General features: G+C 47.2%; 1 protein-coding gene across 4 annotated transcripts in view; it reads right to left on the minus strand.

Annotated features, from left to right (window-relative positions):
- The window catches only part of POLE (DNA polymerase epsilon, catalytic subunit), a 57,280-nt gene that overhangs the window by 41,908 nt on the left and 2,949 nt on the right, over nt 1-12,423 (minus strand). For all 4 annotated transcript variants that reach the window (XM_024120597.3, XM_024120598.3, XM_024120596.3 and 1 more), the window contains exons 2-16: nt 9,798-9,939; nt 9,054-9,134; nt 8,579-8,623; nt 8,333-8,425; nt 7,869-8,023; nt 5,335-5,476; nt 5,128-5,208; nt 4,286-4,393; nt 3,854-3,964; nt 3,494-3,579; nt 3,194-3,313; nt 1,578-1,710; nt 1,371-1,484; nt 1,048-1,260; nt 665-772 (exon numbers count right to left, since the gene is read on the minus strand). In XM_024120597.3, coding sequence (XP_023976365.1) covers nt 665-772; nt 1,048-1,260; nt 1,371-1,484; nt 1,578-1,710; nt 3,194-3,313; nt 3,494-3,579; nt 3,854-3,964; nt 4,286-4,393; nt 5,128-5,208; nt 5,335-5,476; nt 7,869-8,023; nt 8,333-8,425; nt 8,579-8,623; nt 9,054-9,134; nt 9,798-9,939 — 1,732 coding nt within the window. The remainder of the gene's footprint in view (nt 1-664; nt 773-1,047; nt 1,261-1,370; nt 1,485-1,577; nt 1,711-3,193; nt 3,314-3,493; nt 3,580-3,853; nt 3,965-4,285; nt 4,394-5,127; nt 5,209-5,334; nt 5,477-7,868; nt 8,024-8,332; nt 8,426-8,578; nt 8,624-9,053; nt 9,135-9,797; nt 9,940-12,423) is intronic.

The following is a 12,423-nucleotide window of genomic DNA, read 5'->3' on the forward strand; positions in this document are numbered from 1 at the left end:
ATGTTCTTGTTTGAATTTTGCCTGGTGAATCTGTTACAAGGCGTTTCTTGAAATCAATCCTAGAACTGGTAAGAACTGCAGAGTACTAAAGTAGCTGAATATGTTAAAGTGTTGAGCAGGACCTGACAGAGACCCAAGATGTGCCTGCCGCATCCAAAGGAACAGGACAGCAAAGCGGGAGGTGGCTGGAGCCTCCAGTCATGTGACACACTTGGCATATGGCGTTTTCTAACCTTTATGTGATGGACTTTACAGTCACTATATTCTGCCCTGTAATTTGTAGGAACTCCTACCATCATTTTTTAAAGTCTCTTGACAATAAAAAGTAAAAATCCTCCGATGGCTCCTCATTGCCTACAAAATACAGTTCAGGTGAACTGGCAAGAAACCCTTCACTTGCCTTCCTCTCTCCCACATCACACCACTTTGTCCCGAAAGCCTTCGCCATCTCTGTGAAATTCTCCCATCTCACTAAATCGAGTCACTCACTGCGAGCACCGCGCTCTCCTGTCGTAACTAGACCAGACCAGTCCCCGTGTCCTCTGTCTCGGCGCCTAAGCGCCACCACACAATAGGTGCACAATAAACATGCCGATGAAAGAAGCCCATGTGCAAGGCGAGGCGTGTAAGCAGACTGTCCCCCCTCCAGCCCCCCGCGCGTTACCTCTTGGAAGTTGGTGACCTGCTCCATGGGCACCTTCTCCTCTTCCTCGATGGCGTGACGCATGGTCTTCTCCACCCGCTGCAGCAGGAAGTCAAAAGCAGCAGGATTCTAACACAAACATCCAAGAGAGGACATGAGTAAGAGAGGAAAATGCCCTCGCACCAAGTTACCTGCCTCAGGTGGGACGCTACAAAGAGAATGCTCCAGAAGGAGCCAAGTGCTCGCCCTACAGCACCCAAAGGGCAGGCCAGACAAAGGATGGCTGGCGAGGGGCCCACGGGGTGAGGGCTTTATTTCAGCCCTTGGGGGCTGGGTCCCTCCTGGGTCCGCCCACAGCACTGGTGGGAAGAGGTCCAGCTTCAGGAGCCTCAGGAGGGGCGCACCATCCGGAACCGGCAGGGGATATCGCTGCGGAACACGCCCGACTCCAGGGCTTCCACGTGGCCGCCCACGTAGGTCTCGGCATCCAGCACGTGGCCATCATCTGTCAGCTTGCTGAACTCTGGCTCCTGCTTGTTGGGGAAGATGATGTTGGCGTGGAAGGCCTGTACCATCAGCAAGGCCTCACACAGCGTCCCGGAGCCCTTCCGCAGCACCTACGGGGGAAACGCCAGGCTTTCAGCAAAACACCGAAATCCAACGGCTGTGTCCGCATCAGCTGCCTGGGACCACCCCTGGCAGGCAGTGGGCCAGGAGAGGCACTGACCTCATCGGGCTCCATGGGGATAATGGTGCACAGGGCGAATATAAAGGGGTGGACGTACTTCATGTACAGGTAGTATGTGGCCACTGCATCTGACACCGAGTAGGTGGCCAGCGTCTAAGGACAGAATATCAGAGAGTAAGGTCAATGAGGCGCCCAGCAGGCCACCACCCCCAGCCTAAGGGCAACTCAGCGAGGCAGTGCACGTGCCTGGGGCTGCTCAGTGGCCATCCGGCACATGTCCTCGGGGTCCAGTTCCACGGGGTCATAGCCCAGCTTGGCTTTGGCAGCTGCTTTGAGGTTGTGGCTGCCCACAGGAAGGTAACTGTCCCTCTTCACCCACCTGGGAACGAGAAAGAGAGCAAAAGCCAGAGATGATTCTGAAACGAAGCCCAGGAACCTATGAGAGGTTGCAAAGCTGGACACACCACAGGAATATGCAAGGTCCTGATGGGTATCCCAAAGATCTCCAAGGCGTCACGTGGTGCAGGCCCCTTGTGAAAAGCTTTCACCCGGATCCAGTCAATTTCACAGACAAACCCACAAACAAGGAGATGCCAGAGCCAGTCCTTCCAGCCCCACGGCCTTTCTCTCAGCCTCACAGAGAAACACAAAGGTGAGCAGGCAGGAACCTGCACCCTCTGGCCTTCTGGATCCCTCCACAGCTTGTCCCCTCTACAGGTCCCCTCCATAGCTTGTCCCCTCTACAGCCAGGCTCTGCCCTGCTCTCCCCGCCCCTCACACCCTATTGTCAAACTCTCATCTTCTTGCACCATCCCTTTAGCACAGAAACACTCCAGGCCACCTCGTGCCCATCTCCACCTCTTCCCCATGACACACACCATTGTCTCTCTAGGACCCACGTCTTCTTACTGGCAGCATCCAATCTCACATTCCTTGGCCTCTCTGCCCTGTGGGCCATCCTCTCCCTCAGAACCGCCCCGCTGGGGCCTCCCTGGCACTGCTGCCTCCACTGAGGGTGCCCGCTTCTCTTTTACTTCTCTTCTTGAGAATTTATCAACTATCACTTTTTTTTTTAACCACATCATGGTGCCCCCCAGTCTCCAGGCCCTCCATGTGGGTAGGGCTCCCAGGCCTGCTTCTACTCAGAAGCCGAGCTCTGTTCTATTCCCCCATGAGCCCACCCCAAGCCCTGAGAACCAGAGTTCCCCATGCCTCCTGCACCTGTCCCCAAATCTATAGATCCCCAAGTCCTCGGCTCTCAAAGATCTCTAGTCCAGCCCTCTTCACTCCTGGGCACGTTATGACCTGGCCTGCCCCCTTCAATCCACACGCCATAACACCAGGGCTAAAAAGAAAACGCATCAATGGCTCCCCATGACCACCAAGATAAAACCCCCTCCCCATCAGGCACAGAAAGCCCACGAAACCTCCTTCCACTCCAGCCTTGCCTCTCAGCACTCTGGGCCACCTTGCACACCTGTCCTCAGCCTGGACACCCCAGCCTGCCTGGACACAATGCACGAGCCTGACTACCACATCCCAACCTCGTGTGGGAAGCCAAGGCCCCTCCACGAGCTCCCACAGCACTGGGCCTCACTCTACCAGGTCTTTCTTTCTGGTCTGGTTTCCACACCCTGAGGACCAGTGCTCTGCATGTGTTTGCTGACTGAATGAATGATGAACAAATGATGAAAGACACATCCCGGGACCTGGGCAGAGCTGGCAGCCACTGTTCTCTCAGATGATGGGAGCTACTTCTTGTGGACAGGACCAGTGTGTGCGAGAAGGGAACCTTGGACCTCACTCACAGAAAGCCCTCATGAGACACTGTGACCAGCCGCCAGGTGAGCTGTGGGGCCTACCTGAGACAGTCCATGTGGATGCACGGGGGTGCTTTGTACTCCCCCTGGCTGTCCTTCTGGAACCCAACCTCCTGGTACATGCTCAGTCCATGGACCGCTGCTCTGGCCTCCACAAACGGCCTAATGACGAGAGGATGGACAAGCACATGGGGCAGTGAGTCTCTAATTCCTACAGAGACAGGGAAGACTGCCCCCAGGGGATGCCTCCCACGATCCCCTCTCAAACGGAGTGACGAGCCCACCTGCGCCGCCCAGCGGCGCTCCTCCTCCCCCTCCCTCCCCTCCCCTGCTCTGACTCACCAGTCAAAGAAGTCCCCATTATAGGTGACCATGATGTTGGGTTTGGTCTCCTGGATGTGTTCGAACCATCTTTGGATGAGATGAACCTGAATCCAACAAATCTTAGCAGTCAGAGGGTTGCTTTTACTCCCCTTCAAGCGATGTCCAGGCAGCTCTCCAAAGCTGAGGGGCAGCAACCTCACATGAGCCCATTATTCCCAACCCAACGGGGCCTCCAGGTGAACGAGGACCCGCCACTGGGGACTGAGTCCAGCTGCTGCTATGATTAAAGGAAGGCCGAGGCCTAAGCGGGTCACCAGGCCCTCCTCCCCTTCCCGCTCTACCCCAAACATCAGGCCGTTTCCCAAGTGACATCTCTACCTCATCAGGCGCATTGAAGACATAGAAGGGCCCTTCATATTCTGGCTTGGGGGTGAACTCGAAATCTTCTATATCTTCTGAGACGATCTCCCTGTTGGTGATGAGGTAGCCCTGGGAAGTTCATTAGCAGTCAGTATGAGTTAGAGACACAAAGCCAAAGACACACCTCTCACACGCAGCCCAGAGACTCTCGCTACAAAACCTCTGCAGCAACTTGAAGCGCCCTGGCTTTCCCAAGAAGAGACACGCTACTTAATCCTCAGATTTGCCTGGAAGGCAGAGTGTGGCTGGATGTCAGAACAGGTTCTGTGGACTCCACTCACTCATTATTCACAAAAAAAGTACTAACCAAGGGTGGACACTGTTCTGGTTTGGGGGACCAGCTATGGTGCTTGTTCACAAAGAGCTTACATTCCAGAAGGCACCACTCACCTGACCATCAATCATATAGGAAATCATCATAATCTGATCAGTCTCAGCATCGGGAAACTTGAGGGGCAGTTTGGTCGTCTCAATGTCAAATGCTAAAACCACAGGGTCCTGAAGGGACAAAATGTAGCATTAAGTCGGCCACAAACCAAGCTGAGCTCTGGAGACCCTGTGGTCCTCGACACCCACCACCTCCACCTCTACTGCCAGTTACTAAAAGCAAGAGTCAAGCTGCTGTGGGGAAAGGTTCAGGAGGAAGTGAGACTGGCATCTTGGGGATGAATGACCTATGTCCAGAATACCATGATGATATGAAAACTTAAACGTATGAGAAAATGCTAGAGTAGCTGTTCACAGGAAAAGTCTAGAATTACAGAACACCTGAGTCTCAAAGCTCTTTAAAATGCATCACTCATTTTGTCCTTTATGACAACCCTGACAGGAGATTATGATACAGAACTGACAACTTCATTTTGGATGTGAGAAAACAGAGTACAGACTTTCCCAAGATCACAAAGCTGTCCCCAAACCAGTTATGAATCCATTTTTCAACATATCACTTTACTATTAACCACCCAAAATGGAAGTCAGAGCTTTCCCTCAAATGTTCCGATCCAGCCTAGCTCAAATACTGACGTCACGTGATGATGTATGTATGCAAAGTGAAATTATACTGTCAGGTCAGAAACTGATGAAAAAAACAACTACCCCATAATTCTTTTAAGAAGGTATTTGAGGAAAAAGAAGCAAACCAATCTTTGAATCAAATTCACCTTTCAGCGCAGAATTCACTCTCCAAAAACAACTGGAAAGTTTAGGATGAAAGAAATGCAAGTGGTACTTACGGGTCGTTCAACAAGGTCATCGCGGCGGGCAATTTCCACTGGAAAGGCACTTCCTCGGTACCGGACATTGTACCAGTGAGCCTGCAGGACGTGTGGTGCATTAACTAAAGACTTCTACGTCTGTCCAAGGAAGTCAACTCTATGGATCTATCCTTCAATATCACCTCCTGGCTATCAGACACTGCCCACATGCAACAGCCCACTCACCACATGGATCTTCAGGTCAATGGAGAGGCGGATGTGGTAGGGCACATCGTACTCTCGCATGTCCACAATGTTGTCCAACTGGTCAGCAATCTTCTTAGAGGCTTCTTCTTCATCAGTAATCACACTGCCCCCTTGTAGAACACTGCGAAATAAAGACAGCAGCTTTTACAACTATGTTCTGCTAGGGGCTGGAGGGGGGAAGACCAGTGTCCATACATTGAAAACACTAAAGTTTTACAAGGTGGCTGAGATGATCAGGACAGCTCCTTCGTAAGGAATGACCCTGGATGATCCCCACCCCACCAAGCAGAAGGCCACAGACACAAGGAAGTTCAGTATACTTAGGACATTCATTTTATAGGATGTAAGTTACACCGCATTTAAAAGAGCAAAGAAAGGAAACTGTTACTTGGGAGGCATGTCTACAGATGTGACCCACCCTCACTGAGCTTATTTCTTCATCAAGAAAACGAGGATGACGGTAACAGGCCCACCCTGCAAGAGCGTCATGAGGTACTAGCCACAAAGCTGTCGGCATGGTGAAGTGACAGGTAAACAGTGACTATTTCTGTATCATAATTATTCTTACCATATCCAAGAGGGAATCACTGTCACTAGAATATTCACTCCAGTATTAGCCCACTAAGCTTCCAAATACTGAATGGACTATTAAGGGGGGAAAGAAAGGCAATGGGTTTTAGAGAAGGCAGGCCTCTGGGGACTCGGTCTCTGGTTACAACTTGCAATCTTCTGAAAAGTAATTAACGGGCCACTGTGCGGGGGCAGCGTGCAGAAATGTTCAGGGTCCCAAACTGATCTACTTTTGTCAGAGGATACAATTAGTTCTTCTGAAGTCATCTTAACTTGTTTTGTGCCTTTTTAAAAATAGAAGTAGAGTTGATTTACAACGTTGTGTTAATTTCTGCTATACAGCAAAGTGATTCAGTTATACATATATAAACATTCTTTTAAAAATTCTTTTCCAACATTGTTTATCACAGGATATTAAATATAGGTCCCTATGCTATACAGTTGGCCTTATTGTTTGTCCATTCTATATATAATAGTTTGCATCTACTAACCCCAAACTCCCAATCCATCCCTCCCCCCCACCTCCCCCTTGGCAACCACAAGTCTGTTCTGTATGTCTGTGAGTCTGTTTTTGTTTCATAGATAAGTTCATTTGTGCCATATTTTAGATTCCACATTATAAGTGATATCTAGTATTTTCTTTCTCTTTCTGACTTACTTCACTTAGTATGATCATCTCTAAGTCCATCCATGCTGCTGCAAATGGCATTATTCTATTCTTTTTTATGGCTGAGTAGTATTCCACTGTATATAGGTACCACATCTTCTTTATCCATTCATCTGTCAATGGACATTTAGGTTGCTTCCATGTCTTGGCCATTGTGAATAGTGCTGCTATGAACATAGGGGTGCATGTATCTTTTGGAATTATGGTTTTGTCTGGATATATGACCAGGAGTGGGATGGCTGGGTCATATGGCACTCTATTTTTTAGTTTTTTGAGGAACCTCCATACTGTTCTCCATAATGACTGCACCAATTTACATTCCTACCAACAGTGTAGGAGGGTTCCCTTTTCTCCACACTCTCTCCAGCATTTGTTATTTGTAGACTTTTTAATGATGGCCATTATGACTGGTGTGAGGTGGTACACCTCACTGCAGTTTTTTTTTTTTTTTTTTTTTTTTGCGGTACGCAGGCCTCTCACTGCTGTGGCCTCTCCCGTTGCGGAGCACAGGCTCCGGACGCGCAGGCTCAGCGACCATGGCTCACAGGCCTAGCCGCTCCGCGGTATGTGGGATCTTCCCGGACCGGGGCACGAACCCGTGTCTCCTGCATCGGCAGGCGGACTCTCAACCACTGCGCCACCAGGGAAGCCCCTCACTGTAGTTTTGATTTGCATTTCCCTAATAGAGATGTTGAGCATCTTTTCATGTGCCTGTTGGCCATCTGTATGTGGAAGTCATTATAACTTTTAATTAACCAAGATTTCTTCTTAATCTCTTACCCTATTTCTTATTACTGTTGCTGTCTAAATATTTAATGAACAGTGTTTGTTGTCCTATATTTAAATTTCTCTGTATAATACCCAGGGATCTCTGGAGAAGATGCGCTATGTAAATCTAGGTATTTAATAAAATTTGCAGACATCTTAACACTTACTAAAAACCATGAAAACAGACTGTGTTAAGATGGTGGGATTTGAAATCTAAAATGTCTACTGTTACAACAACTCAATTTGGAGCCACAAATCTACCCTCTATGTAAGAAAAGAGGGACAGCTAAAATATAGCGTGGGAATCCACCATTTATTTAACACAAAGGGAACATATAGGAAAGTCTACCTAATTGCTCAAAACTGTTTCCACATTGAATGGAGCCAATCATTAAGGTAATTTTATTGCTGAGTTTTCCCACCTCCTACTCACCTTGTAAACTTAGGGAAAATGGGAAACAGTCCTCGTGGACTGACTGGCTGCTCTGCTTATGTGAACGAAGCTTACCTGGTGAGCATAGCCGTATAGGCATCACTGGTGTGGCCCTGCTCCCGGTTTTTCTTCACAGCAGGGGAGATCTCCTTCCTCACTTTGACAAGGTCCTCCACGGTGTTGAAGGACAGCTTAATGTAATTTCGTTTCAAACCAACCAAGTGATTTGGCTACAGAGTGAAGAGATGGTGCTCATGAGTTCAAAGAGAAAAAAATACTATATTGGGGAGAGAAAATAAGGCGAGACGATTCAAAGGTAAATAAATGATTTGAAGAGTTGGCAACTCCAAAGCACCTTGTTCAATTCTGCATGTGGCACCAACTATGCCACTAGAGTTCTCTAAGAGGATACGGGGACAGTCACCAAAGCCCATCATCTATACTGTCCCACAGGTGCTGAACTTGTCCTCTTCCCATCTCACCCCATGGGCAGGGTGGACCCGGCCTCATTTACCCTGAAAGGGCTGGGTGATACTCACCAAGTCCAGATCCTCTTTAGGGACAGTCTCTACTTTAGCAATTTTACCCTGAAACTTCTTAGAGAGAAAAGACGAAACTTCTCGCTCACAACCCTAAATCATGATCAGAATGAAAGGACTTCCCATTAGTAAAATCTATTTCCTTCCTTGCTTATTTCTCTTGAAGCCTCTTTATTTCCAGTTTTGAATCCCCCCACAAAACGAGGCACAGGTTGTTTGACCTGATGCCATGAACCACAGACTTACCTTTCTGGTTGCAATGTAGAAATATGGCTTATAGGGCAAGGCCACCTGCAAGAGTCACGACCCATTCAGGGGTGATAAGAAAGAAAAAAGGAAGAAAAATGAAGCCAGGCTGTTTGCTGTTATATCCGTGATATAGCCTAACCTAGATCCGATGCATCCTTGACTTTGACATATCTTAAGAGAGACAGTGCAATAGAAAATTAGGACCTACACATATCACAGGGGCAAGAGTCTAAGAGACATAATGCTGCTCATCTTTCAGTCTTTCTGAGCTAGCTTCTCTTAGGACATCTTAAGTGGTGACTAATGTGGCTCCAAGGGGCCCACGTCCCTAAAGGACTTCAGGTAGCTGCACACCGCAAGCCTCCCAATCCCTCTCCTCACAGTTGCAGAGCTAAAAGGACACTTGCCATTATGAGCCCAGCTATGCCTCATTACTGAGTGGTTGTTAGCTTCTTGGATGTCAAGGGCTTACCTTAAATCTGCTCCCATCATCTTGAATAAAGTAGTAATCCACTGCACTAACTAAGCGTTTATCTTCATCTAAAATCTCCGTCTACAAAAGAAGCAGTCAACATGGGCACAAAGTTATCTTCTACACAGCACAAGAGCCTTTTCCTCCTTCTCTGGGAAACTGAGCACTTTAAAAACAAAATCTTTCTCTACCCTTGCATAAACACTACTGGCCCCATTCAAAAGAACCACATAACAGCCTCCAAATGGGAATTTCTCTGTTTCCCCCTCATCTTTGAAAGCTTTATCTATTTATTTATTTTTTGCGGTACGCGGGCCTCTCACTGTTTGTGGCCTCTCCCGTTGAGGAGCACAGGCTCCGGACACGCAGGCTCAGCGGCCATGGCTCACGGGCCCAGCCGCTCCGCGGCATGTGGGATCTTCCCGGACCAGGGCACGAACCCATGTCTCCTGCATCGGCAAGCGGACTCTCAACCACTGTGCCACCGGGGAAGCCCTGAAAGCTTTATTTTTATGGGTAATAGGGATGCCCCTTACCTCAGTCTTCCCAGTGGCCTCTTTATAACTCAAAGAAGTTAGAGAGGAAAGCAGGAGAGCTACAAACAATCCCGTCTCTACCTGTATTGCCCAGACAACAGGTTCCCGCTAGGTGTCACCTACTCTTCAGACAAGGGCTATGCCACAAGGGGTGCAGCCATCCTCCTGAATGGAAGGAGGAAGATGGAGGAAAAGCACAGGTGCTTACAGGGTGCATGTTGATAAGCCAGCCTGTCTTCTCACCAGGCTCCTTGAGTCTCTCAAAACCAAATCGCAGATCCATCTTATCTGTCCACTGACTGCGCTCCAGGCGCTTGAGTGCCGAGACAGAGGTAGAGGGGCCATCGTCCCTGAGTGAAAGGAGAGAAATCCGGTCTCCGCTGATCATGACTCTATCTACTCCCACAGCCCTCAGTCTGCCTAGTGTAAGAATTTCGTTTGTGACATGGTAGGAGCATCCCTGAAAAACCTCACATTTGGCAAAATAGCTCATTAAGATAACAGGGCTCAGGAAAAAGATGACTGGGGCAGAACCCTCAAAACTTGTTTACCTGTGTAACCAGAACACTAATAAAAACAACAATCTTGGCTGGACACTGCTGCCTCATGGGATATTAAAAATGCACAAAGTCCAGTACTGCAATCCTGAGCATTTATCCCAGAGAAAAGAAAAGTCATGCTCATACAAAAAACCTGCATGTGAATGTTCGTTGCAGCTTTGTTCATTACCAACAAAAAGTCGAAACAACCCAGATATTCTTCAACAGGTGAATAGTTAACCCATGTTATATCCTTCCCATGGAATACAATTCACTGATAACAAACTTATTGATACATACAATAACCTGGATGGGTCTCAAGGGAATTATGCTGAGTTAAAAAGCCAAGTCCCCCAAATTGCATATTTTATTCCACTTATATAGCATTCTTAAAATAACAGTTAGAGATGGCAAACAGATTAGTAGCTGCCATGAATGGGGGAAGGGAGGTGGCTGTGGCTATAAGAAGGTAGCACCAGGGATCCTTGGGACAGAACTCTTCTGCATCTTGATCGTGGTAGTGGTGGTCACGAATACACAAAGTGCACAAAACAAAATTCACACACACATAAATGAGTGTACATGCACTGTATCATGTCAATTTCCTGGTTGTGACATTGCACTCTAGTTACATCAGATGTTACCACTGGGGGAAATTGGGTTAAGGGATCTCTGTGTAATTTCTTACAACTGCATAAGAATCTACCACTATCTCAAAATAAAAAGTTGTTTCTTTGTTTATTTATTTTTTAAATGTTAGTTCCCAAATTTAGTTTGTTTCTTGGAAAATGCAATTAACAGTATCTACCACACAGGATTTTCATGAGCATTAGAGACAATGAATGTAAAAGCACTTTGAAAAATGCCAAGTTGGCAGCACAGTATTATGTATGAAAAAAAGAATGACCAATGGAGTGGAGTCTAGTTCTACCAAAAAGGAGCAGTGATGATTAAATCACATGATGCATATGATGTGAGGATAGGATTCTTTGTAGCGAGTGGGTGCTTGATAAATAGTATGGGTGATATTTACTAAAGATCAAAAGAAACAGAGAGGAATATCCGTTTTTTGTCATCTACAATGTAAAATTCTGTAATGTCAGAGTTATTTGAAATAAATTGAATGAACTAATTCATCTGTGTTTTCAAGTCATGTAATCTGAGTTGGAAGAATATAGACTGAACACTTTTCAGGTACTACCCTGTGCAAGGCACATGTAAATAAAGCACAGTACTCCTACACACACTGAGGTGGCTGCAGCACATCTTGGAAAGCGCATTTCACACTAGCAAAGTGCAACAAGGAGGTCTGCAGTGCCTGAGTGTACAGAGACAGCAGTGACTCAGGCTAGGCCATTTTCTCTTTTACCTGGTTTATAAACATTGAAAGGTAGCTTTAATTTCTATACAGCAAAGTCATTAACCATGTTTTTACAGAGCTGTTTGTTTTAAATGCACAACATGAGAGGAGAGGTCCTGGTTTATGACTGCTGAGCACAGGAGAAGTGTGGCCTGCCACCCGAGATGGGAGGGAGGCCCTGGTGCAGGCACTCAGATGAAATTTTCTTCAAACAGAACCAACAGGCACATGTCTGTGCAACACTCCAGCCAAGAGCTCTTTCCTTCCCTACTGCGGATTCCAACCCCCTTGCCTAGGGAAAATTGCAAATGGACCAATATAATCTCCACATTTTACTGATAGTTTACCAACTACATATGAGCAAACTGGGGTTACAGAAACTCACCTGTTGTGGCAGAATAAACTGTACCTTAAAAACATGATATATCTTCTGGGACGCCTGAGTCTAGACATCAGTAGAACCACATATGGATAAAAGTGGGGATATAATATTGTTCTGTGTGAGAGGAACTATCTCAACTGAGAAGGGAAATCACTTCTCAGCTCAGTACATCTGCTTCAAACTTCCCAAGCCTTTCTCTGGTTAGGATTTTGTAAATAACTCTACATACAGATCTGATCATAAACCTTAAATTAAGTACTTGATGAAGACTTTCCACCAACAGAACTATCCAAAACTGTTCTGATTCCAGAGGTTGAGATAATCCCAAAATGTTCACAATCTTTAACTCCACAGGTGTGATCCCATCTAGATCGACCAGACTAATTATGGCTTATCTATCTTCAAAACAGAACAATTATTTTATTAGCATTCCAACTTAAAACACAAATGCTAGGGCTTCCCTGGTGGAGCGGTGGTTAAGAATCGGCCTGCTGGGCTTCCCTGGTGGCGCAGTGGTTGAGAGTCCGCCTGCCGATGCAGGGGACACGGGTTC

The sequence above is a fragment of the Physeter macrocephalus genome, chromosome 19 (genome assembly GCF_002837175.3).
Source record: "Physeter macrocephalus isolate SW-GA chromosome 19, ASM283717v5, whole genome shotgun sequence".
Lineage (NCBI taxonomy): Eukaryota > Metazoa > Chordata > Mammalia > Artiodactyla > Physeteridae > Physeter > Physeter macrocephalus.